General features: G+C 34.1%; 1 protein-coding gene across 1 annotated transcript in view; it reads left to right on the plus strand.

Annotated features, from left to right (window-relative positions):
- The window catches only part of CCDC102B (coiled-coil domain containing 102B), a 787870-nt gene that overhangs the window by 451474 nt on the left and 310550 nt on the right, over window positions 1-25846 (plus strand). The window contains exon 7 of the mRNA XM_027852419.1: window positions 20548-20718. Coding sequence (XP_027708220.1) covers window positions 20548-20718 — 171 coding nt within the window. The remainder of the gene's footprint in view (window positions 1-20547; window positions 20719-25846) is intronic.

The raw sequence follows: 25846 nt of genomic DNA on the forward strand, positions 1-25846 counted from the left end.
ATTTATAGCTCGAAACTTTCATATATTTGTATTGTGAAAATCAGTTTGCTCTTCACAAGAACATTTGGTTGTCATTTTTGTTAGAAATGAAAATGAAAGTGAGATTGTGGAAAGATGGAATGGACTAAGTCAAGATGTAGAGGAGTATCAATACCCAAAAAAACAATTTGTGACTTAGAAATCCACCTGTCAAAAGGAAATAAGAAGGGTCTTCTGTTGACTTCTCTACCTAGCTCTGAGATCCAAAGAAGGATGCCTGGAATCCCATAGAGATCCTGGGATAGAAAAACCTCAGAAGGTAGAAAAAAGGAGCTCAGGGAGTCCCAGGAGACTGGCAGGTTGAGGTTGGTCCAATATGCCACTAGCAGCCTGATCACAGAAGCCCGAGACAGTTTGTAACAACAGAAGACCAGCAAGAAAGTTATTGGGATCTCCAGGTAGATCCACTGCAGAGTTCCAGCATGATATGCTTCTAACACAAGCTTAAATCCAGAACTAGCATAAACATTCTAGCAGGAAAAGGCCCTAAGAAAAGTCCATTTAAGGGTGTCTCCCAAGCTTTAGCTGGAGCTCAGTGAGTGGAAGTGATTTCCAAACCCAAATGTAGGGCAGAAGGAACTCAGGCAAAGTCTATACATAGCAGAAGGATACCTTGGAGTTGTGGGGCAAGAGAAGGACCCAGGCAGAGTCCAGCACAAAAGCAGCTGCAGAATCCCTTGAATAAGTATCATCTTCTTGGCCACCATTCTCAAGTCCAGGAAAGCTGTGTCCATGCTATTCAGTTTTGAAACTTGACCCAAGAACAATTGCACTTTCCCTGATGCATTCTGCCCTATGCTGCTGAGGTGAGCAAACCAAGAAAAACTCAGAATACAATGAAGAAAGACTTTGCTTTGAAAGACCAAAAGACTTTTTTTTGAAAGACTTTTTTGGGGATAAAGCCCCAAAAAGATAGTAACCCTATAACAAGTTCAGGTAAAGGCTTTAAGACAAAACAAGTCCTGGTTGCAAGGGTCATAGGAGTACATGGAAGAAATGAAAAACAAGTGATACAATGTGAAATAGCCAGGGATTGGAAAAATGAACAAACAAACAAACAAACAGAAACCCAAGAATTAATATCTTAGAACCAATAATAGAAAACCTCAGAGAACTTATTACCCTGAAAATTAGAATTGACCATCAAGAAAACAAAACACAATCAAAAGAATAGAAGGAAAAAAAACAGAAAAAAAATCTAAGAAATATTATACCAAAAACAATTGATCTTTAAAAGATTGAGGATGTATAACCTTAGAATCATAGAACTATCTGAAAATCATAATAAAGGAAAATTCTGAATCTGAAAAGGTTTATCTAATTTGATGTATGAGAGGATTAAATGTTTAAATATTAAAAGAGTGATAATAAAAAAAAAGTTCTCAGAATCTTAGTATCATTAAGAGTCATAGTTTAAAAAAGGTAAAAATGAAAAAGGGCCTTAGAATGCCTTGTTCTATTTTCTTGATCTTAAGAGAATACAAAATTTGGAAGGACAGGAGACAATAATGGGAAGAAAGGAGGAGCTAGGGGTAGGAAATCACCGTCATATAATAGAGGTACACAAGGTGAAGAGTACATAACTATTGCAAAAGTTGGAAAGAGTGAGGTGGGTATTCGATTAACCTCACTTGTATCTGAACCAGCTAAAGGCATATTCAACATAATTACACATATAAACACATAGAGATTTTAGTGTAATAAAACATTAAATTCAAATTGCTGAATGGTATAGTTAAAATCAGAAAAATAAAAATATCCTTTTTCAGATCATAATGCAATAAAATTATATTTAATTAGTGAAAATAACTAATATAGAGGAAGCAAAGTGGGGGTGGAGGGCTGGTGATATTGGAACTTTACCCTCATCTTGGTTGAAGAGGAAACAATGGATATATCTGAAGAGATTTAGAAGTCTTCTAAAGTCTGAACTTCTAAAGAGATGAGAAAACTATGAGATAGGGTGAAAGTGGGACTCTTAGAAGGGTGTGTTGATTAGGATTAGGAGGGCAGGGTAAATAGATAAGGGAGGCACTTTTGTTGGAGAGGGTAAAATAAAGAATAAAAGGGTAAGGGGAGAAGATTAGATAACTGGGATAAGGTGAAAAGACAGGCTGAAAAAAATAGTAAAAATAAGATGGACGGAGATTAACAAATAGCAATTATAACTTTGATGAACTCACCCATAAAAATAAATGGATAGCAAAATGGAATAAAAATTAGAATCCAAAAATATGCTACATGCAAAAAAAATTTTTAAAAATGAGAGATATACACAGTTCAAATGGAGGGCTAGAGTAGAATTTATTATGCTTCAGCTGATGCCAAAAAGGGCAGGGGTAGCAACTGTGATTTCAGACAAAGTTATGGCTAAAATAGATATAATTAAAAGAGATAAACAGGGTAACTACATTTTGATAAAATGTAGACAATGAAACAATATCAATATTGAACCTCTATGCACCAAATAATATAGTACCTAATTTTTTAAAAGAAAAGTTAAATGAATTACAGGTGGAGATAGATAGTAGTGTTATAATAGTCTTTAATCTTCCTCTCTCAGAGCTAGATAAATGTAACCAAAAGGTAAATAAGAAAGAAGTTAAGGAAATTAATAGAATTTTAGATAAACTAGACATGATAGATATCTGGAGAGAATTGAATGGGAATAGAAAGGAATACACTTTTTGATTGACCATATATTAATACATAAAAATTTTATAGTTAAAAGAAGAAAAGCATAAATATTAAAGTTATGCTTTTCAGATCATAAAGCAGCAAAAATTAGTTTAATAAAAGAGCAAGGAAACATATATTAAAATTAATTAGTGATTAAACAACCTAATCTTAAAGAGAATAACAATATTAAGACAATATATTAAAACTTAACAAAACAAAAGCAGTGGTTAGAGAAAAATGTATATCTCTAAATGTTTACATCAATAAAATAGAGAGCAGACTAATGAATTGAGTATGAAATTAAAAAAATAGAAAAAGGAAAAATTAAAAATCCCCAATTAAACACTAAATAGCAAATATTAAAAATTAAATGTGAGATTAATAAAATTCAGTCCTCATTTCCCTTCACTTAGTCTTAGTTCTCTATATGTTCTAGAATGTTTATAGCAACTTTGTTTGTGGTGGCAAAGAACTGGAAATTGCAGGTATACCCATCGATTGAGGAATGGCTGAATAAAGTGTAGTCTATTATTGTAATAGAATACTGTTGTTCTATAAGAAATGCTGAGCTTAAGGATATAAGAAAAACATGAAAAAATTGCATGAAACAATGAAGAACAAAATGAGCAGAACCAAGGGAATATTGTGCATAGCAATTGGAATATTATTTTAAGAATGATTTTGAATGAATAAGTTATTTTAACTATTATAAATACCCAAATTAACTAGAAAGGTCATATGAAGAATGAGACTATCTGTATCCAGAGAAAGAACTGGTAAATAGAAGTATATATAGACCAATTTTACACACACACACACACACACCTATTTGTGTCTAATGATATCCACCTCTAGGGTAGGGGTGAGGGGAGAAAAAAAGAGAAGAAATTTACATGATAATTTTGTTATATATTTGAAAGGAATAGCAAGTTGTGCATAGTAGATTTGCAGTTTCATGCACAATTACCTGTTTTTATAATACTATGTTATGGAAATGCTTTTTTTTAATTCCATAAATTAAAAGTTTAAAAAGAATTCAAATTGCTACTGGCAAATATGAGGGAAGGAAAAAGACAGGTGGAAGGAGGGCAGGCTAGGCAAGATAAAATAATAAAACAAAATCAAATGTTGAGAGGAACATGAAAGGGAGATTAAAAGGAAAAGAAGAAAGAATAAAGCCATGGGATCAAAAGGTAGAGGAAGAGAAAAGCTTCAAAGAAGAAATGAACCATTTCATTTATGGCTGACAAGAATCAGGCAAACTATTTCTTTTACTACCTTCTTTAAAGGGTGAATAGGAGTAAAGAGAAGGTATATGTCTATGTGTGTGTGTATGTGTGTGTTCATTTTGTAAAGATACATATATGTGTGTTTATATATAATATATACATATATAATACATGCATACATAAACACACACACACACACACACATGAGATGAGGCCTATTCACTGAATGAGCATTACCTCATTCAAAGTGAGAACCTGAAAAGCCTTTGCCTTAAAAGGGCCAAGGTCTTCCACTGCATCTTGGGTCATCTCCAGTCATCCTGATTGATATCTGGATTTAGAGGGCTCTGGAGGAGAAAATAAGACTGGTGACTTGGCACAGCCGTCCTTCACTCAAATCAAAGTCAATTGCAAGTCATGTCGTCATCTCCCTGATGTCATGGTCCTCTTTAAGAATGAAGGACAAACCATACAACAACAATGACATACTTATACACACACAGGTTTGTGTATATATGTATATGCATGTGTGTGTGTATATATATATATTTATATATATGTATATATGTGTGTATACACACATATATACATATACACATATTCATACATATAATTTACAGAAATGCACACACACATGCACACATGCACACACACATATGTATAAAAGTGGTATCATTTTGATGCTCTTCAAGAATGGAGGACAACTAACACATACACACATATATATATTTATCAATGTATGTATATCTATCTCTCTATCTATCTATCTGTCTGTCTATCTATCTACATATACATACCAAATCCCACAATACGTTGTTGGTACAAAATGCAATTGAAACAAAAAGATTTATATCAAGTTAAAATGAAGGGCTGGTGAATGTACCTCCTTCAGACCTTGTCAAGTCTAACAAAAAGGTAGAGAGGAAAGAATTTAAGCATATAAATAGAACTTTAGAAATATAAAAGATGATAGATCTCTAGTGATTAGTAAATAAGAATAAAGTAATTTTTATGTATATAAATTGTACATGGAACATTTACAAAAGTTGACCTAATTTGGAGATATAATTGCCTCTCCAAAAATGTAATAAAGCAGAAATAATAGACAAATTATTTATGATCAGAATGTAATAAAATAAAATCAATAAAGTATTATAAATAAAGACTTTAAAAGTAATTGCAGACTAACTAGCATAATTATAAACCTCTGCTGGATCAAAAAACAATATATAGGAAAAATTAAAAATTTCTTTAAAGAAATAGCATTAAAAGAAATGGCAAAACTTAAGAGATGCAGCTAAAATATATTTTTTCCCCGGAGGATTTTAACCTTTTAATACTTTCACTAAAAAAAAGAAAGGAAGAAAAAAATCAATGAATTGGGCACTCACCCCCCCAAAAAAAATAAACTGAAACAACAATAAATAAAAAATCTTAGTAACAAAATAGAAATTGTGAAAATTCAAGAAGAATTTAATAAAAGAAAAAGCAAATGAACATTGCATTTATAAATGAAATTATGAATTCTTTTTTTAAAACTTAATGTGATAAATAACTAGTTAAATATTAAGAGAGAAGAAAATCAAATTGTTTATGTCAAAAATGAAAAAGGAGAGCTCACAACAATTACAAAAGAAATAAAGGAAATTATCAGAAACAATTTACCAATCACATGCTAATAAATATGATGATTTCACAAAATATACAGATGCTTAAAATATAAATACTCTGATAGACAAAAGAAGATATAGATTATTTAATTAACTCAAATATCAGAAAAATAAATTGGACAAGCCATAAAAGAACTCCCAAAGATGGTGGGTGGGTGGGGACAACTCTAGGGTCATAATGATTTATAAATAAATCTCATTGGACATTAGGAAAAAAATTCCAATATTACTGTTGGTGATGATAAGGCATTTTTTTCATGACACAAATATGGTCTTGATCTCCAAACTAGTGAGATACAAAACAACAACAACAAAAACTACAAACCAATGTCCATAATGAATATCAACAAAAAAAAAACACAATAAAATATTAGCAAATAGTTTGTGACAATATATGGGAAAAAGTATACTATGACAAATTTTATACCAGAAGTGAAAGGTTGGTACAACATAATAAAGACTACAATTATAACAAATCATGTTAATGTTATACAGAATGAAACCATAAGATAATATCAATGTATGCTAGAAATACTTTTGAAAAAATCCAATACTCATCTCTATGAAAAACAAAACTCTAGAAAACATAGGAATAAGTGGAGCTTTTCTTAATTTAATAAATAGTAGTTATTTAAATCCAAGAGCCAATATCACATGTAATGGATAAAACTTAGATGCCTTTCCAATAAATCATATGTAAAGAGATGATGTCTATTATCATCACTTCTAATTAACAAGATGGTAGAAATACTAGCTGTACCAATATGACAAAAAGAAAAAAGTAAAGAAAAACCAAAATTATCATTTTATATTCAAAATGATGATTTATTTAGAACATCCTAGTCAACCTAAACTCAATTAAATAATAATGAATTAATACATGTTTTATTTTATATAATGAACGCTCATAAATTATGAGCATTCTTATATATTACTGACAAACTCCATAGAAGTGCTTAGTAAAAGAAATTTCATTCAAAATAACTTCAAAAAGTATAAAATATTCAGAAATATATTTATGAGGAGGAACTCAGGATCTATGTAAATCCAACAATTAAGTGCTTCATAGAAATAAATGTAGACCTAAATAATCAGAGAAATATTAATTACTCATGAGTAGATCAAACCAATACAATTAAAATGACAATACTACCAACATTGATTTTTCAATTCTATACAAATCAAACTACTGAAATATACTATAAAGCTAGAAAAAATAATAATGAAATTCTTATGGAGTCAAAAAATTCAAGGATAGATAATGAAAAAACAAACAAACAAATATGTGAATGTTATATTATTACCAGATCGCAAACAGTACTACATTTCAGAAATCATTAAAATAATTTGATAGTACTTAAAAAATGGAGATATCAAAGTATGGAACAGATTAGGTCTACAACATATAGAGGCAAACAGTGTGTCTGTAAACATAAAATTGTGTTTTTGTTTAGTCATTTCAGTCATCTTTGACTCTTTTTGACCTCATTTGGGGCTGTGTTGGCTAACATACTAAAGTGGTTTGCCATTTCCTTCACCAGTTCATTTTACAGATGAAGGAACTGAAACAAACAGAGTTAAATTATTTGCCCAAGGTTACATGGCTAGTAAGTGTCTGAGGCCAGCTTTGAACTCAGGAAGATGAATCTTCCTGGCTCCAGGCCCAGACACTCTATCCACTGTACCACCTAGCTGCTGCTCTGCAATAGAGTTCAGCAAACCCAAAGCCACGCAACTACCGATGGAAAGACTATATGACAAAAACTACTGCAAAAAAGGGATAGAATTCTGACAGAAATTAGATATAAAATAACATCTGATATGATATACCAACATGTCATTTGTCTGTTTTCAAAAAGGACCAATGACATAATATGGTGATGTCTTGACTTTCACATGAATTGAATTTAAGTGAGGCAGTTACAAAAAGTTTTCAACCTCACTCTTCTAGAGTCATAGAAGTACAGTAGCAAAAACAAAAGTCTTCAACATTTGACCAAACTCTAAGTTCTCCACAGGGCTTGCTTCAGCTGCCTTTATGGATGTTGGAACAAATTTTTCTCATCTGCCCATTCTGTCAAAGTCTTCACGTGCTTGGGGTAGACATCCACTTAACGCACTGATGAGTTTGAGGCCTATCAATTACCTTCAACCTGGTTTAGTCTGTCTTCTGAGACAGTTTTACTGAGGGTGTGACTGCTGCACATGCTACAGCTTCTTGGAACCACCAGTGAGAGTTAGGTAAAAGGTGGATATCAAAATTGGATGAGCAGCCCTAAAAAGGGCTCAGCAAGCCCTCAGGACACCAGAGATTCTAGTCATCCCTGTATACCTATATATACCCATACCAAGATAAGATCTATGTGACTATATGATTCAGATATAAAAGATCACATTATCAAGAAATTAGCAGAAAAAGGAATGAATTGCCTTTCATATCTATGGAAAAGGGAAGATTTAAATACTAAACAAGTAATAGAAAGTGATAGAAAGTATCAAACATGATAAATGGCAATTTTTATGTAAAGCTACATTATTTTTTCTTCCACAAACAAATCTAAGGGAGTCAAAATTAGGAAGGAAGTATAAATGGGAAAATATGTTTTGAGCAAATTTTTCTGAATATCTAAAAATGTTTAATATCTAAAATATCTGAGTATCAAATTTGTAAAAGCTATTTCCTAAGGGGAAAAAATGGTTAAAGGATACAAACAGGTAGTTTCAAAAGGAAGAAATGCAGGTTATTAAAACCATCTGAAAAATGCTCTAAATTATTAATTAAAGAAATAGAAATTAAAGCAACCTCCACATACCCATAAATCTCACAAAGATAATAAAAGTGGAAAATGACAAATGTTGGAAGTATCTTAGAAAAATAAGCACACTAATGCACTGGCAAAGTTGTGAATTTCTCCAGATATTCTGAAAAGCTATTTGGATTTATGCCCAGAAATTCCCCAAAGTGTGAATAACCTTTGGCACAGCGAAATCACTATTAGGCCTATACTCCAAAGCTATCAGAAAAGGAAGAAATGAATCTATATTTACAACAAATATTTATAGCAACTCTTTTTATATTAGCTAAATAGAACTAAAGGGTTATTCTTCTATTGGAATGGCTAACAAATTGTGGTATATGAATATAATGTAAAATTATCTTCTACTAAGAAATGACAAAATGGAAAATTTCTGAGGAAACTAGAAATCTGTTCATGATTTGATGCAGAACAAAATCAAATCTAGAGAATCATTTTATTTGATCAGTTAGTCAATAAAGATTTAAGTACTGAGAGTACAAAAAAAGAAAAGGAAAAGAAGCAAAAGACAATCCCTGCCTTCAAGGACCTTACCCTCTAATGTGGGAGAACAAAAGCAAACACATATGTACAAATGAGCTATGTACAGGATGAACAGAGGTAAGATATTACAATTAAGAGGGATTGGGAAAAGTTTCTATAGAAGATGGAGCTTTGATTGGAACATGAAGAAACCCAGGGAATTAAGGAGGCAGAGATAAATAGGGAGACCATTGCAGGCAAGGAGAACAGCCAGAGAAAATGTCCAGAGTCATGATGGAATATTTTGTTCCTGGAAAAGCCAGGAGGCCAGGGTTCCCTGGATCAAAGAGAACACACTGGGGAATAAAGTGTAAGAAGATTGGAAACATAGGAGGGACCTATATTGTGAAGATCTTTGACTTTCAAACAGAGCATTTTGTATTTGATCATAGATGTGACAGGAAGCCATTGGAGTTCATTGAATCAGGGAGGTGAAATTGTCAGACCTCTTTACTTTAAGAAAATCACTTTGGCAGCTGAATGGAGGATGGTTTGGACTGTTGAAAGACATAAGAAAGGCAGACCCAACAGGAGGCTATTGCAGTAGGTCAGGCATGAGGTAGTGGAAGCATGCACCAGATTGGTGGCAGTGTCAGAGGAGAGAAAGGAGCATATTTGAAAGATGTTGTGTATGTGAAATCAACAAGGCTTTGCAGCAGATTGGTTATGGGGAATGAGAGATAATGAGGAATCCAAGATTCCTCATTGGTTGTGAGTCTGAGGAATTGGGAGGATGGTGTTGTCTTCTACAGTAATAGAAAAGGTAGGAGGGAGAGAATTTTTAATGGGAAAGATAATGAGTTCAATTTGTGAACATGTTGCTTTTAATATGTCTACTTAATATCCAGTTTGAGATGTCTGGAAGGCAGTTGGAATTGAGAGATTGGAGGTCAGAAGAAAGGTTAGGGAAATATAGGGAGATTTGGAATATTAGCATATAGATAATTAAATTCAAGGGAACTGATGAGATCGCTAAGTGAAGTAGAATAGAGGGAAAAGGGAGGAGTGCCCAGGACAGAGCTCTGTGGGACTTAAGATTAGAAGGAGTGACCTAGCTGTGGATTCAAACAATGACAAAAATATTATAGAGCAAAACTTACTTTTTAGAATAGAACAGAATAGAATTTATGAAGAGATCTTCTGATTTTGAACAATCAGTAGAACTGTGATCTCATTTATGAGGGAACTAATGGTGCTAATAGGAATCCATCCACATTTTGTCAGCCTATGCCATTTTTCTAGAAGTCCTTCATAAAATAGTCTAATGAGTCAAGCAAGAATATTATTTAGTGAAATAGGGATTGGCAGGGGAAAACTTTGAAATACTTTAGAACACAAATCATGAGTTGAGGAAATTGAGGAAGAAATATCTCCCTGGAGTTGGGGTGGGGGATAGAGCCAAGATAGCAGAGTAAAATCAGTGACTTACTTGAACTCTCCTGCAAACCCCTCCAAATACCTTTAAAAATGACTCTAAACAAATTCTAGCACAGCAGAACCCACAAAAATACAGAGCGAAACAAATTTCAACTCAAGACAACCTGGATGGTTGATGGGAAAGATCTGTTGCACAGGGCTGGGAGAGGAGCAAAGTTCAGCATGAGGCTTGCTGGCACAGACTGGACTCCAGCAAACCTGGAGCAGGTCTCAGGGAACTGAATCATGGGCAGCGATGGTGATTTTCAGACTTCTCAACCCACAAATGCCAAAGACAACTTAGAAGGTCAGTGGGAAAGGTCTGTTGGACCTGGGTGAAGAAGAAGTGCAGTACATCTCCAGGGTGGCAGCTGCAGCAGCAGCAGTGGCTGCCTCCAAAGTCAGGCCACAAATGTTAAGGGGGTCAAACAACTGATTAGAAGCTCATTACAAGGGTCTTTTTGCTGGCACTGAGGCAGGATTCTGTTGCTTTGTCCATACTTGGATCTGGGTTGCAATCCAGAGTGGCAGTCCTGGGGTAAAAAGGATCACTGGCATAGCAAAGCTTGTGGCAGCAGTGGAGAAGGAACCCTCCTCACAGTTCCAGGGCAGAAAAGAGTGCTTGTGGTCACTCACAGACCAGAACACAGGCCAAGAGAGGAGTAAACACCATTCCTTAGATCATACAACCTTGAAAGAACTGAAAATTTACAGGTACCTAGAAGTATCTCTGAAAACAGCTGCATAAAACCTCTGAAACTGGGGACAGTGCACCCTCCACCTTGGAAGCAGATCCCTACTTTAATAGAGTTAAAAGTCAAGTAATTGGCTGGGAAAATGAGCAGAGGAAAAAACCTCAAACTATAGAATCTTGCTTTGGTGACAAGGAAGATCAAAACAAACAATCAGAAGAAGACAGCAAAGTCAAAGCTCCTACATCCAAAGTTGCCAAGAAGAATATGAATTGGTCTCAGCCCATGGAAGAGCTCAAAAAGGATTTTAAAAATCAAGTAAAAGATTGCAAAATTGGGAAGAGAAATGAGAGTGATGCAAAAAAATCATGAAAAACAAGTCAACAGCTTGCTAAGGGAGACCCCAAAAAATACTGAAGAAAATTACACCTTAAAAAATAGACTAGACCAAATGGCAAAAGAGGTCCAAAAAGGCAATGAAGGGAAGAATGCCTTAAACACTAAAATCAGCCAAATGGAAAAAGAGGTCCAAAAGCTCACTGAAGAAAATAATTACTTAAAAATTAGAATGGAGCAAGTGGAAGCTAATGACTCTATGAAAAAATCAAGAAATTATAAATCAAAACCAGAAAAGTGAACAACTGCAAGACAATGTGAAATATCTCTTTGGGGAAAAAAAGCTGACCTGGAAAAAAGATCCAGGAGAGATAAAAATTATTGGACTACCTGAAAGCCATGATAAAAAAAAAAAGAGCCTAGCTATCATCTTTCAAGAAGCTATCAATGAAAACTGCCCTGATATAGAAATTGAAAGAATCCATGGATCACCTCCTGAAAAAGATCCCAAAAGGAAAACACCCAGGAATATTATAGCCAAATTCCAGAATTCCCAGGTCAAGGAGAAAATATTACAAGCAGCCAGAAAGAAAGAATTCAAGTATTGAGGAAGCACAATCAAGATAACTCAAGATTTAGAAACTTCTACCTTAAAGGATTGGACGGCTTTGAATATGATCTTCCAGAGGTCAAAGGAGATAGGATTAAAACAGAAAGTCACCTACTCAGCAAAACTGAGTTTAATCTATGAGGAGAAAAAAAATTGTCATTCAAGGAGATAGAGGAATTAAGGCATTCTTGAGAAGCCAGAGCTAAATAGAAAAAATGACTTTCAATTACAAGACTCAAGAGAAGCGTAAAAAGGTAAATAGGAAAGAGAAATCATGGATTTATTAAAGAATTGTTTACATTTCTACATGGAAAGATGATATTTGTAACTTATGAGACCTTTCTCAGTATTAGGATATTTGGAGGGAATATAGATAGATAGATAGATGATAGATAGATAGATAGATAGAGGGCACAGGGTGCATTGAATATTAAGGGATGATATCTAAAAAAATAAACTTTAATGGTGAGAGAGGAATGTAGTGGGAGAAGTAGAAAGGGAGAGGAAAATGGGGTAAATTGTCTCAAATAAAAGAGGCAAATAAAAGCTTTTACAGTGGAAGTGAAGAGGAGGGAGGTGACAGGGAATGAGTGAACTTTACACTCATCAAATTTGGCTTAAGGAGGGAATAATATACACATTCAATTGGGTACGGAAATCTATCTTATCCTACAGGAGAGTAGGGGGAAAGGGGATAAGAGAGGGAAGCATGATAGAAGGAGGACAGATTAGAGGAGGTAGTAATCAGAAGAAAACACTTCTGAGGAGGAACAGGGTCAAAGGAGAGAATAAAATAAACAGATTGAGATAGGATGGAAGGAAATATAGTGTCTTTTACAACATGACTATTATGGAAGTGTTTTGAATGACTACACATGTATAACATGTATTGAGTTGCTTGCCTTCTCAATGAGGGCGTGTGGGGAGGGAGGAAGTGAGAGAATTTGGAACTCAAAGTTTTAAAAATGAATGTTAAAAATTGTTTTTACATGCAACTAGGAAATAAGATACACAGGCAAATGAGGTATAGAAATCTGTTTTACCTCCAGGAAAATAGAAGGGGCAGGGGATAAAAGAAGGGGGGAGTGATAGAAGGGATGATGGATTGGGGGAAAGGGTAATCAGAGTGTACACCATCATGGGGTGGGCGAAGAGCAGAAATCCAAGGAGAAAATTTGAAACTCAAAATCTTGTGGAAGTAAATGTTGAAAACTAAAAGTAAATAAATAAATTGGAAAACAAAATCTCCCTCACCTCCTACTAGATAAGCAATGAAATAAAAATGCAAAAAAAAGCAAGAGAGAATGATAAATATTTTCAATATTGACCAATGAGAAAATGTGGAAAATGTACAATGAAGATTTTTTGCATTTATTCACAAGGGGGGAATTGGACAGAGAGATTGTAATTGAATGCAAAATAAATAGAATTTTTAAAGATATAAGATAAAAACCTTGGGGTTAAGAAAAAATCAGTTAATGTCTATTTTTTATATACTTTATACATGCAAGTAGAGTGTGGCAATTGAGCATTTATAGGCATAAGTAGAAAGATAATTTTATTAAACTATTCAAATAAAAAAATGAAAACAATCTTTAATGAAATTATGAACCTTAATATTTACACTTTTGTCCAAATTTAAATCAATGCATACCTTTTCAGAATTATTGACAATCATATTAAAAAACAGAGTAATACATCTGACAAAGCAAGTAGAAGCCTGCCTTTTTTTCATATTGTATTTTGCAAAAAAGAAATGTTTCTTTTGGTAGTTGAAATAAAATTTATAGCAATGGCACCTCACTGCTATCAAAATCTTTTCTTGATGTTGAATAGATTTAGAGACCTTCTGATCTTCAACATTTCAATGGAAGTGTATTCTCATTTATGAGGGAATTCCCTCTTATGGTGCTGATAGAAATCCACCCACATTTTGTCATCCCATACCACTCTTTCAGAAGTCCTTCCATAACCTCACAATTGGATACCTACCCAAATTTAATATAATGTATTTATCTTAGCAGGAATAAGCTAGCTAGCTGTTATCTTTCACTCTTACTGTATTGCTAGCCCAACTACTTTTCTGGTCATATTCTTATTTGATTATGTCTTTTACCTCATTTCTTATATACAACTAAATATTAATAATGTGTCTTGAATTATTTTACTTTTTTGCATAGTAGCATCAGTTCAACTAATACATATTTCTTTTTGTAAAAATATTACATTAAAATTAAAATTTGGCGCATTACTTCATAAAAGAAGACAAATTATGCACAGATGACTAACCACAGTTAGTTGTAACAAAATTGATGCAAACACTTTAACTTAGTTTTCTAATTAAATAAAATGTTTACTAAAAAAACCCTCTATTTTTTCTATTGTTTCTTATGTCTAGTTTAGATGCATCACATTACATCGTATGGCCAATTTGGAAAAAGATCATTTTAAGTATGCTAATTTGCTCATTGGAGTTTCACTTCACTTTATTCCATTTTGATTTGTGTACTCTTAAGATTTATGATAGATGATTATTACTTTAAGTCAGAGGATGTAAGGAAAAAAGTATAATGAGTCATGCAAGAATATTCTTTACTGAAATAGGAATTGGCAGGGGAAAATAAGACTAGTCCAGATTTCTTTTCCCAATTAAGACATTCAGGATATAGATTCATTTTCTTTCCTTTCATCTTTGTTTCCTCTTCCATGAAATGACATCTGCAGGCATGTTGACAGTCCTTGTAAAGAGCTCTATTCTTTAATTATATGCTATTTAAAGTCCTTTGACAGTATTTTTCAATGAATCTGAAGAAATGTTCTTGGCATATCTTAAAGTATCATTACATTAAATGAATTAACATTTTCTCCAGTAGTCATAGAATGTTTATCTATTCAACAAATATTCATTCCACAAACATGTATTCGATGCCTGTTGTATACACAGCACTGAGATTCATTTGCTTCAGATAGATACTTTGCTGATTAATACAACTGATTAGAGTGATGTCTTCAAGCTCAAACTTTATCTTGGTATTAAATTTATGACATCCACTCATTTGTACCACAGAGACATAAATTTATGTTTCTTTTTTATCAGTCAACAAGAAACATTTATTAATTACCATGTGTCAGGCACTGGGAGCTATGGATACAAAGACAAAAAAAAAATTTTACAACAATCCTTGCCTCCTAGGAATTTAAATTCTATCTCCACATACTTCCTAATTCCATCATGTGTTGATGGAAAGAAAAGGCCAGAAGGACTTTATGATTTACCTTGGAATGCTATGACTGCAGTATAATGATTTAATATCCCTGGCTTAGAAAGCTGGAAAACTAAAAGATATAAGTTCAGTTTCAATACACTAGATAACTTTCCTTTGTTCATGGATATAGACTGAATCTCACCTTTGGCTTAAATTCTACTTCAGTTACTTATTAACTATGTGAGTTTAATGTAAATTACTTAACAGTTTCCTGATCTGTAAGATGAGGATAAAAACATCTTTTACCTCACAATGTTATTATGAGGATCAAAAGAGATAAGGTATATAAAGTACTCTATGAATTTTAAAGCCCAGGTGATACTGAAGAGCAAAGCAGACTGAACTTTTAATCACTCTGTTGGTTTGGCAGGGGAAGAACTGATACCTTCATTAAGTTGTGGCTTTCCTTACCTTCATCTCCTTCTCTCCCTTCCTAGGGTGCATTGGTCTTTAGTCACTCATGTTCCTTTCAGAATGTGACTTACTTTTTAAATCCAGTGAATTGTTGTTGTTGTTATTGTTAGTCCTTCCCTCTTGAAGATGACCAATGACATCAGGAGGGTGATGTCTTTACTTGTAATGGATTGAATTTAAGTGAGGCAGAGCTGTGCAAAGTCGTCAGCTTCACTCTCTCCTCCAGAGTTATCTGAGTCCAGTGGAAAGACATAGATTAGGACTGGGAAGGCTCCATGCAGTGGGAGACCTTGGCCTTTTAAAGGTAAAGACTTTCCCAGGTCTCAGTTTGTGTAAGGCAATGCCCATATAATAATTAAAGGCTAGAGAAGAAGTGAAGCAAAAGTGGCCCAATGTGGTTTCACAAATGAATCAATCTGGGGAGGGGAACACCCTCAGAGTATCTGGCCAGAGCAAAAACAATTGTGATTTACACTCACTCTGAGTCATCAAAACCCAAACAATAAGCCAGTGAGGTTTGTCCTGGGACCTAGTATTGGTCAATCAGTGAAAACAGTAGTGATTTGGGTTTAAAGGCATAGTAAAGAAGCTCCATTTGAATCACCATAGACTTTATTTCTGGAAAACCAGTAAATTAATAACAGGAAAAATAAAATGACCACTCTTACCATGCTTCCTTGTTTGATTTCTGGAATTTATTGGTTCATGTCTGAAGGAAATCTAGCTCCCCACATTTTTCTATATTGTCTTCTCAAAATACTCATTTTAGTTACAGTAGTATGTGAATTAATAGATACAGATTAGACTAATTTAGTTGATCAAACTGTATGACTTCTAGCTTTTTTACATGTTAAAAAAATGGCAAACTTTAATATGCATATGTCCTCCCTTTTATATCAGAAATGTCAAATTCATGGCTTACAACACTCCTGAATGAATTCAGAACCAGACTAAAATGTAATTAGGAAATATTTAACCACATAAATAAAAATACAACAAAATATGGATAATACTGCATTTTAAAACATGTGGAATACCAGGATCCTTATTTTCAATTTAGTGGCTCCCCTATTTCTAATTCAGTTTTACTTCACTGCTTTACATGATTTGAATTGAAGTCACAAAATTTTGACCTTTAAAAAAATTCTTCAAATGAAAGCAAACTTTTATCACATTGGAAAATATGTACATTTGGTAAGGAATCCCTTTTTTCTAAGTCAGGCCTTGCTTATAGGTCATAGGTTTTCAATTATGTTTAAGTGAGTTGAGTTCATAGGCCATAGAAGTATATTTATTTGTATTTCTTGAATAAATTTCTTAGCTTTTTGTTAGATGTGACCTGGTATAAAATCATGTAGTAATATTCTATCTCCATTTGATTATTTCTATGCTTCTATCACAATTCGGTTTCCTAGTTTATCTTTATATTTGTTAGTATTTATCATCCTCTGTACAGATGAAGATTTCCAGGAAGACTAGTAGTAAACAAGACAAAACATTTTGGGGTTTGGTGAAGGAAATATATATATGTGTGTGTGTGTGTGTGTGTGTGTGTGTGTGTGTATATATACACACACACACACACACACATACATATACATATATATACATATATGTATATGAAATATAGATTGCCAGACCATATTTCATAGACACACCCCAACAGTCTGAAAATAGTTTTGATTTTCCGTTCAATTAAAAATTGAATTTCATCATTGAAAATTGCTTCTCCCCCATCTTCAGTATGCCCATATTTATATTTTCTAGTCTATGCCATGTATTTTTTTTTCATAGCACAGTAAGTAGCTGTGGTTTTTCTTGATGTTCTCATTGTCCTTCAAATTTGGTAATCATTCATAGCACTGAGGGAGAATTAATAATAACTGCTCCAGTTGCATAGTTCATGTGAAGGTCTCGCTTTTTGTTTTTTCATCAATAGATTTTCACTTCTTATTTTTATTCTTGTTTGGTTTGTTTTTTTACATTTGACAAACACCATTTTCCTTTTCAGTGTGACTAATCCTATGTCATTGTGAGTTTGAATGATCCTTGAATGCTTCATTTCCTTTACCAATAGCAGCTTTGGTGTCTCCAGCAACAATTTGAAATGTGCTGTAAAGAGCTATAACTTTTGTACTATTTTTTAAGTGTGGTTTCTTAAAAGCCACAAAAATAAAGTTACACCAAGAAAGAGCAATGAGATCCTTGTTTACAGAGGAAATATAGCATTTACCTGACAGGTATACTGCAATTAATGTTAATAATTAATGACACTCTCGCATTGGTTTCACCTATTGAAGGTTAGACTTCTGAATCAGTTTAGTGTCAGTAGAACTCCCCCACTAAAAAATTGCAGTCACATGATGAAACCATATAAAAATATTATTTATCCCAATTAATTTTCATGCCCCTGAAAAGATATGATTTAGACCCTACTGCCAGATTGCTGTGGCAGATTTAACTTACTGTTATGAATCCTCAGTAATTTAAATCTGTTTCATTCCAAGGTCAGTTCTCCCTCCTTTCTTTTTTTTAAAATTTTCACATTAGTCATGTAGTGAGGAAGAATTAGGAGCAATAAAAGGAGCCACAAGAAGGAGGAAACAAAACAAAACAGAAGAAAAAAAAGATCAAATAGCATATGCTTTGATCTGTATTCAAACTCCATAGTTCTTTCTTTGGATGTGAATAGCATTTTCCATCTTGAGACTTTCAGAGATGTCTTAGATCCTTGCATTACTGAGAAGGACTAAGTCTATCAATGTTAGTCATCACACAATGTGGCTGTTACTATGTATAATATTCTCCTGGTTCTGCTCATTTCATTCAGCATTAGTCCATACGAATCTTTCTAGGTTTTTCTAAAGGCTGCCTGCTCATCTTTTCTTACAGCAAAATAGTATTCCATTACCTTCATATACCACAACTTGTTCAGCCATTCCCCCACTGATGGGCATCCCCTCAATTTCCAATTCTTTGCCACCACAAAAAGAACTGCTATAAATATTTTTGTACATGTGAGTCCTTTCCCTATTTTTATGATCTCTTTGTCTCCCTCCTTTCTCAACTCTACCTTTTTCTTAAATGACTAAACATGGCTCAGATTCAGATAATTATCTAGATTTTAATATACATATATGTATCACTCCAATACTATGGGGAGAAAAAAGCAAATCACTTAAAGACATAATGGTATTATAATCTGAACCTCTAGTGGAGGAGGGAAAGAAGAAATAGTTTGACTGTCTTCCCTTCATCCTATTCTTAATTGAGGAGTGGATAAGGAAGGGAGTAAATGAGATAGCTTAAAGGGCAGTGAATCTCTACTTCTATTTGTTTGTGGTGATGCAATCAGGATTAAGTGACTTGCTCAGGGACACACAGCTAGTAAGTATTAAATGTCTGAGCTCAGATTTGAACTCAGGTCCTCCTGACTGTAAGGCTGGAGCTCTATGCACTGCACCACCTAGCTGCCCCTGGATCTCTACTTCTAGAAGAGTGGGGAATCACTAAATCATTCTTACCAACAAATCCTCATTCCTGAATGTTCAGTGGTTACTGCCTGGCTCCGCAATATTCATTTCATCACTGCTCCCTGAGTTCTTTAAGGGCTCCTCTTTGGTACTTTGGTCATAGGTAGCTACAGGCTGGGAGACTTATAGCTCAATCCCTGATAGCAAAGTTCAACCTAAAAACTATACCTGGAACACTACGTTGGCTTGTCATTTTCTAAGGAAGATTGGAGTTTCTGAGTAATGGTGGCAGAGGGATGGTTGGAAAGTGTCTTAGAAGAGCAAGGAATCTGGCACCTTCTCCCCTTGGTTTATAATGTTAAGTTATATGAGATAAGGGATAATTAACCTTAAAGAAGGTATCAAGGAATTTTATATCTTAAAGTTAGATTTCAATGAATTTAGAGCTGATCTGGTCCAACATACACACTTTATAGTTGAAGAAACTGAGGCCCAGAGAAGAGATGTGCTTGAATTCTCACCAACAAATTGCCAAATTAGATTTCAATTTAGTTCTCTAAGTTCAATAGTTCCACCACCATAATAGAGGAGAGTCCATTGGGCATAGTGCAAATACATGGCAGAGAACAATAAGTAAGGGACAAGGCTAATACTGGGTTTACTATAGTCAGTGGGGGGAAGAAGGGTACCTGAAGCAGCCTGTAAGACCAACCAACCCTTGTCTGCCACTAATCCCAGCTATAATGGTTTATCCATATTGTCCAGCTGATATGTATTCAAGCCATGTAGAGACAGAAAAGAGGGACAGGTTGGCTGATGAATCTTCCAGTCTTCTGGCAGTCAAAGGAGTTGGCCAATCAGTGGTGCTAGGTGGGGTAGGGATGGACATAGTACTCTTTCATGGCTACTCAATTGCCAGTATTTAAGGCAGAGTTTGTTATTTTTAGCTGATTTGGGTTTCTGGAATAGAAAACACCTTGGGGACATAGGCTGAGTATGGCAATACAAGTTTCCATGAATCTTATTTTTTTCCATATTTTTCATATTGTTTAGAACTGGAAAGAAATTTAGAAATTATAAAGTATTAGTCTTTCATTTTGCAGTTGAGAAAACTGAGGCCTAAATCCCAGATGTAATAAGCAATAAATCACAAGTTTGGAACCAGATTCAAAATTGTGATGATAGCACAGGGCCTGGCACATAGCAGGTGCTTAATAAATATTATTGATTGTTCTCAATTGTTTATCTATTGATTAATGATGTTATTTTAATAATAATAGCAACAATAGTATTTACCTGGCACTTTAAATTTTGCAAAACATTTTATCTCATACTACATAATGTCAGTTATTATGACTAATAGAACCTCTATTTTCTTTTTAAAGGAGCTGGCTGAACTTCAGCATGCCTACTGCAAACTAAATAAACAGTACCAAGATAAAATGGCAGAACTGATTCATGCAAACAACAGAGTGGATCACCATGAGACAGAAGTAAAGAAACTGAGATTTCGAGTTGAAGACCTAAAAAAAGGCCTCAGGCATGCAGAAGATGAGGTATTTTATAACTTAATTAGTGGAAGTTTCTTTTCTGGTTTCTACTTAATGATATAGATAAACAATTACTCTCTTTGTAAATTAGCAGTATCATATTCTTGAATTTATGCTTATCATTTGGAATAAGAATATTCAAAGCTTAAAGACTGAAATTAAAATTGGAATCACAGGGAAAGGATAAAAAAACAGCAAAGGAGAATGTTTAATTATTCTGCCTATCTTTGTACTGATTAGAGATTCTGTTGTGTGATCTAGAGTTCTTGATAATGATAAGAAGATAATGTACTTATTTTGTGTTTGTATGGATATCATGAATTTTTAAAGAAATATTTAATGTCTTTGGGCATAGACATCAAAGAGAATGAATGACTACATTCTAATGCTAACAATTCCACATACATTTTTATGTTAAAAAAGAAGTTAAAATATAGTTTCACTATCTTGTTATATTGAATATAATTCAATTCAGTCATCTTCATAGAGCACTTAAAAAGTAAGTACATTAAAATCTCTTTTAAAATAGAAACCTTCTTAATTTTCTCCTGTAAAATTATTAGCATTCTAACTGATCTGTCTGACCCTATTTTCATTCCTTTCCAGTCCATCTTTCATATGGCTACCAAAAATGGACTGGCTACAGCATGTCTATGCCTCCTATCTGATAACCACAGACTACCACTATAGCAACAATAACAATATCAACCATAGCAACTTTTCAAAGGCCATTTGTTTCCTGTAGCATAAAAAACACAATTCTCAGGGTGACATTTCAGGTCCATAGAAATCTGGATACAAACTTTCCAACTATATTTCATATTACTATTCATATGCTATTACCCTCAGACTATATTGAAGTTATTCCCCAAATTCAGCATACTGTCTCTATGAACTGGCTTTCTTTGTACCGTATGAGTATAATACAACCCATAGTACCTCTTATTTTTTAAAGTAATTCTCTTCCTTCAAGGTTCAGGTTTGGTGCCACCTCTTCCATGAAGCCTTCACTGATTTCCATACTTGTAATTACTCCCTTCTTCCTCAACATTTCCTTGAGTCCTTTTCAGATGTCTCTTTTGTCTCTATCATTCTCTACCTTGTATTATACTATTCTGCATTAAAGTAGAAAATGTAATTTAAGCTCCTTGAAAATAGTAACTGTAATTTTTGTCTCTGTTCAACTTCTAGAGGGTTTCATGGAATCAATAGTTGATTTTAAAATCTGAGAAACATAGACTCAAGTCCTGATTCTGATAAATACTGGATGTGTGACTCTGGGCAAGTCACTTAACCACGCAGTGTCTCTAGGTACTTCATAAAAGCTTGTTGAATTGAATTAACTTATACATAGATACCTCTATATTGATATTGATGTTATGGACCAGAGATTTTAGGTAAAGTTAGTCAAGAAACTTTTATTAATCACTTACTATATTCCATGTATTTACTAAGTGATGGAGATATAAATTCAGACAGAAAGACAATCCCTATCCTTAAGGAGCTTATAATTTGTTGAAGGATGACAACATATAAAATAAAGCTGAAAAGATGATTGAGGGAAGTGGGAGGCAAGTAATTATAATGAAGTATGGGGAATGAAGGATAGTTAATCTGAGCCCTTCCTCAAAGTCTAGTTCCAGTGGTAACTCACCAGTGAGAAAAGAGGGCTACAGGATTAGAGAAGGCAGCTGTCGCATGGTGGTGAAGTCTGGAGAATGGAGCATGGCTGGTGGTCTGTTCTAATTAAGTGCCATTACAGACAATAAACATAACTTTTTAGAAGGGGATTTATTTAAAATTTCAATGTGATACCTCCTTCCCCACCCAAGATAATATTTCTAGAACATATGATGTTAATTACTTTAGGGAAATCTATACTTGTGAAGTTTCAGTGATCAAATTTATATTCCTTTGGGCAGAGTACCCACAAGTAAGGGTATGATTCTCTATGAAGACAGAGGAAGAGGAAAGAGGGAAAAGGAGGGTAGGGAGGGAGAGGGAAGAAGAAAATAAAGGAGGAAAAGGAAGGAAGGAACAAATATTGTCCAACTGGAACTGGTCAGTTGGTTTCTCAGTGGAGCAATTACTACTACTCACAGATTGTTACTAGTCCTTCATTCTTGAAGAGGACCAATGACATCAGGAAGGTGAGGTCATGACTTGAAAATGAATTTGATTTCACTAAGTCAGGGCTGTGCAATGTCACTAGTCTCACTCTCTTCTCCAGAGCCATCTGGGTCCAGTAGCAAGATATGGATCAGGATGACTGGAGATAGCCAACAGGTCCCAGTCCAAACCTCACTTGATTATTGTTTAGGCTTGCTGCTTAGAGTGATCATAAGTGGCAATAAGTGGCATATTTTGGCCAGTAACCTTGAGGGTCTTCCTCTCCTAGATTGATTTTTTTTTTTACTAGGTAAAAGAGGCAAATTTTTGGTCTCATTTCTTACCTAGCCTTCATCACTGAATGGGTGTTGCCTCAGACAAACTGAGATCTGGGAAAGACTTTAACTTAAAATGACCATGATCTCCCACTTCATATGGGCTATCTCCAGTTGTCCTGATCTATATCTTGCCACTGGACCCAGATGGCTTTGGAGAAGAGAATAGTGGTGACTTTGCACAACCCTGCCTCACTGAAATCCAATTCACTTACAAGTCATGATATTAACCCCCTGATGTCATTGGTCCTTTTTGAGAATGAAGGACAAACAACAATAATAAATTATATATATTTATATATATATATATATATATATATATATATATATATATTTCTCTTTCCTTCTGAAAGTTCTGGACAGTTTTCTTTTATGACTTCTGGAAATAGTATATGCAGGATTTTTGTTTGGTTGTGGTTTTCATGGAGTTCCATGATTATCAATATATCTTTCCTTACAGTGTTTTTCAGGCCTTTTCTTTTAGTCACTTTTTCCTCTAATTTTTCAATCTTTTGACTGTTTTTTTTAAATATTTCTTGCTTCCTGATTAGATCACTCAATTCTGTTTATTACATTCTTCTTTCTTTTTTTCCCTTGAAAGGGGCAGTTAGGTGGCATAGTGAATAGAATACTGGCCTTGGACTCAGGCAGACCTGAGTTCAAATCTGGCCTCACAAACCCCCTAGGCAAGTGACCTTTGACAAGTCATTTAACCTGTTTACCTCAGTTTACTCAAATGTAAAATAGAGACAATGATATCCCCTAGCTCTCAGGACTGTTGTGAGGATAAAATCAGATAATATTGTAAAGAATGTAGCACAGTGCTTTGCACATGGCAGGCAACAGTTTAACAAATGCATGTTTTCTTTTGATAAATGTTGATTCTTTTTTCACTCTAAGCTGTTTATTCTCTTTGCATGTGTTCTAAATTTTGTATTTATTATTATTATAATTATTGTTATTATTATTATTTTGGTTCTTTCATTTCTTCTGTCAACTCAAGGAGTCCTTATGGTCAACTCATGATTTTTTTCTTGTTGTTGTTGTTGTTCTGAGGTTCCACTTGTGATTATTTCAGAATTATTTCCACCTTCTGGGATTATATTTTCAGATTATTTTCACCCAGAATACTTCATTATAGTAGGATATTTCTTCTGTTTGTTTATAGCTTGACCATCAGTTCTAGGATTCATACTTTGTGTGAAAGTCAGGTTCTACCTCCTCCTGGACATAGTGAGTAATTGGCTGTTTCCCACTTCAATCTTGGAGTGGGAAGAGGTTGTATAGGCATTAGGTCTTACACATACTCCAGTTTATAAAATGTTGCCCAGTCAGTCAATTTTTAGACATGTATGCCCACTGTAACTCCTGGGTGGGGAGAACCAGACCCTGCCTTTTAAAAATATATATAATCATATGGATATCCATCCATATATACATATATATATACACATATAGGTGTGTATAATTATATATACAATTTATATATCACACATGTTTTATACATACATGTATGCATGTGTGTACATATTATATATATATATATACATGTGTTGATATACATGTATACATTTTTTCACTTGCCTCATCAAAGGCACAAAAGTAAACTTTAAGTAACAAGGAGATAAGGGGGCCCCATGAGCATCTATTTCAGAGGCTCAAGTGTCAAGGGGCATGGTATGATATACCTACTGGCCATGGACACTTGCTCCCTTCATAAGATCAATTTCTAGGGAGTCAATGAGAAGTGGAATATGACTCTCTGACAACACAGTGGCTCTGATAGAAGATGGCTTCTCCTCTATCCCATGAAGACATGGGTCTAACAATAAGATAAAGAGCCTGAGATCCTTTTTGGAAAGGATGCAAGAATACAGTAACCTGGTGAATGCAATTCTCATGGGGTAAAGGAAGGGAGGCTGTCATGACTTCCTTGGATGTAACTAATATTCAGGGGAAACCTTGAGACATACTGGGGAGGGAGAGAATAAAAGAGAAAGGCAGCCCTCAGTTAAAAAAAAGAAAAGACAGCTGGAACTAGTGTAGGAAAGATGGAGTGAAGGGAAGAGGATAAGGAAGCTTGATTGTTTGGCTGGAATGAGAACCTGACTTCTTTCCCTGTTCCTGCCTGGTACCAACAGTTTGACTCTGCACTAGCACCAAAAAAAATACCCTCTGTTGTGACTTCTTTCTGTCACCTGAGATATTCTTAGATGTTGGTTACACTGAACTTGGACTTTTTTTTTTTTTTTTTGCCAGGAACATGGAAAAACACAACAAACTATTAATTCGCCACATTAATTAAGGTAAATTAATTTACCTTGATCATTTATCCTCAAAAATATATGTAGACAATCCTCTCATCTTAGTTGCAAAAATAAAAAACAATGAAACTCAAAGTTCTTTCCTGTTTAATTGTGGCTGTAGAGATACGTAAAATATACAATGCAAACTTGTTCTATATAATTTTCTAGGTTTCATATGGAACACTTACCAGGCCCTTTCAATCTTTATAACACATTTTAAAGATATGAAAGGTGTTTTCTTTACAAGAAATTTCATTATTTTTTAAAGAACTTTTGGTACAGAATACTATTTGTGATGTGAAAAATAAGAATTAGGTAATAAAAGTTTGTTATAAAATCCAGTCAGGGTATTTTGATTTATCAGCTGGAAAAAAGGATCATCTT

The sequence above is a fragment of the Vombatus ursinus genome, unplaced genomic scaffold (assembly GCF_900497805.2).
Source record: "Vombatus ursinus unplaced genomic scaffold, bare-nosed wombat genome assembly UNPS02009573.1, whole genome shotgun sequence".
NCBI lineage: Eukaryota > Metazoa > Chordata > Mammalia > Diprotodontia > Vombatidae > Vombatus > Vombatus ursinus.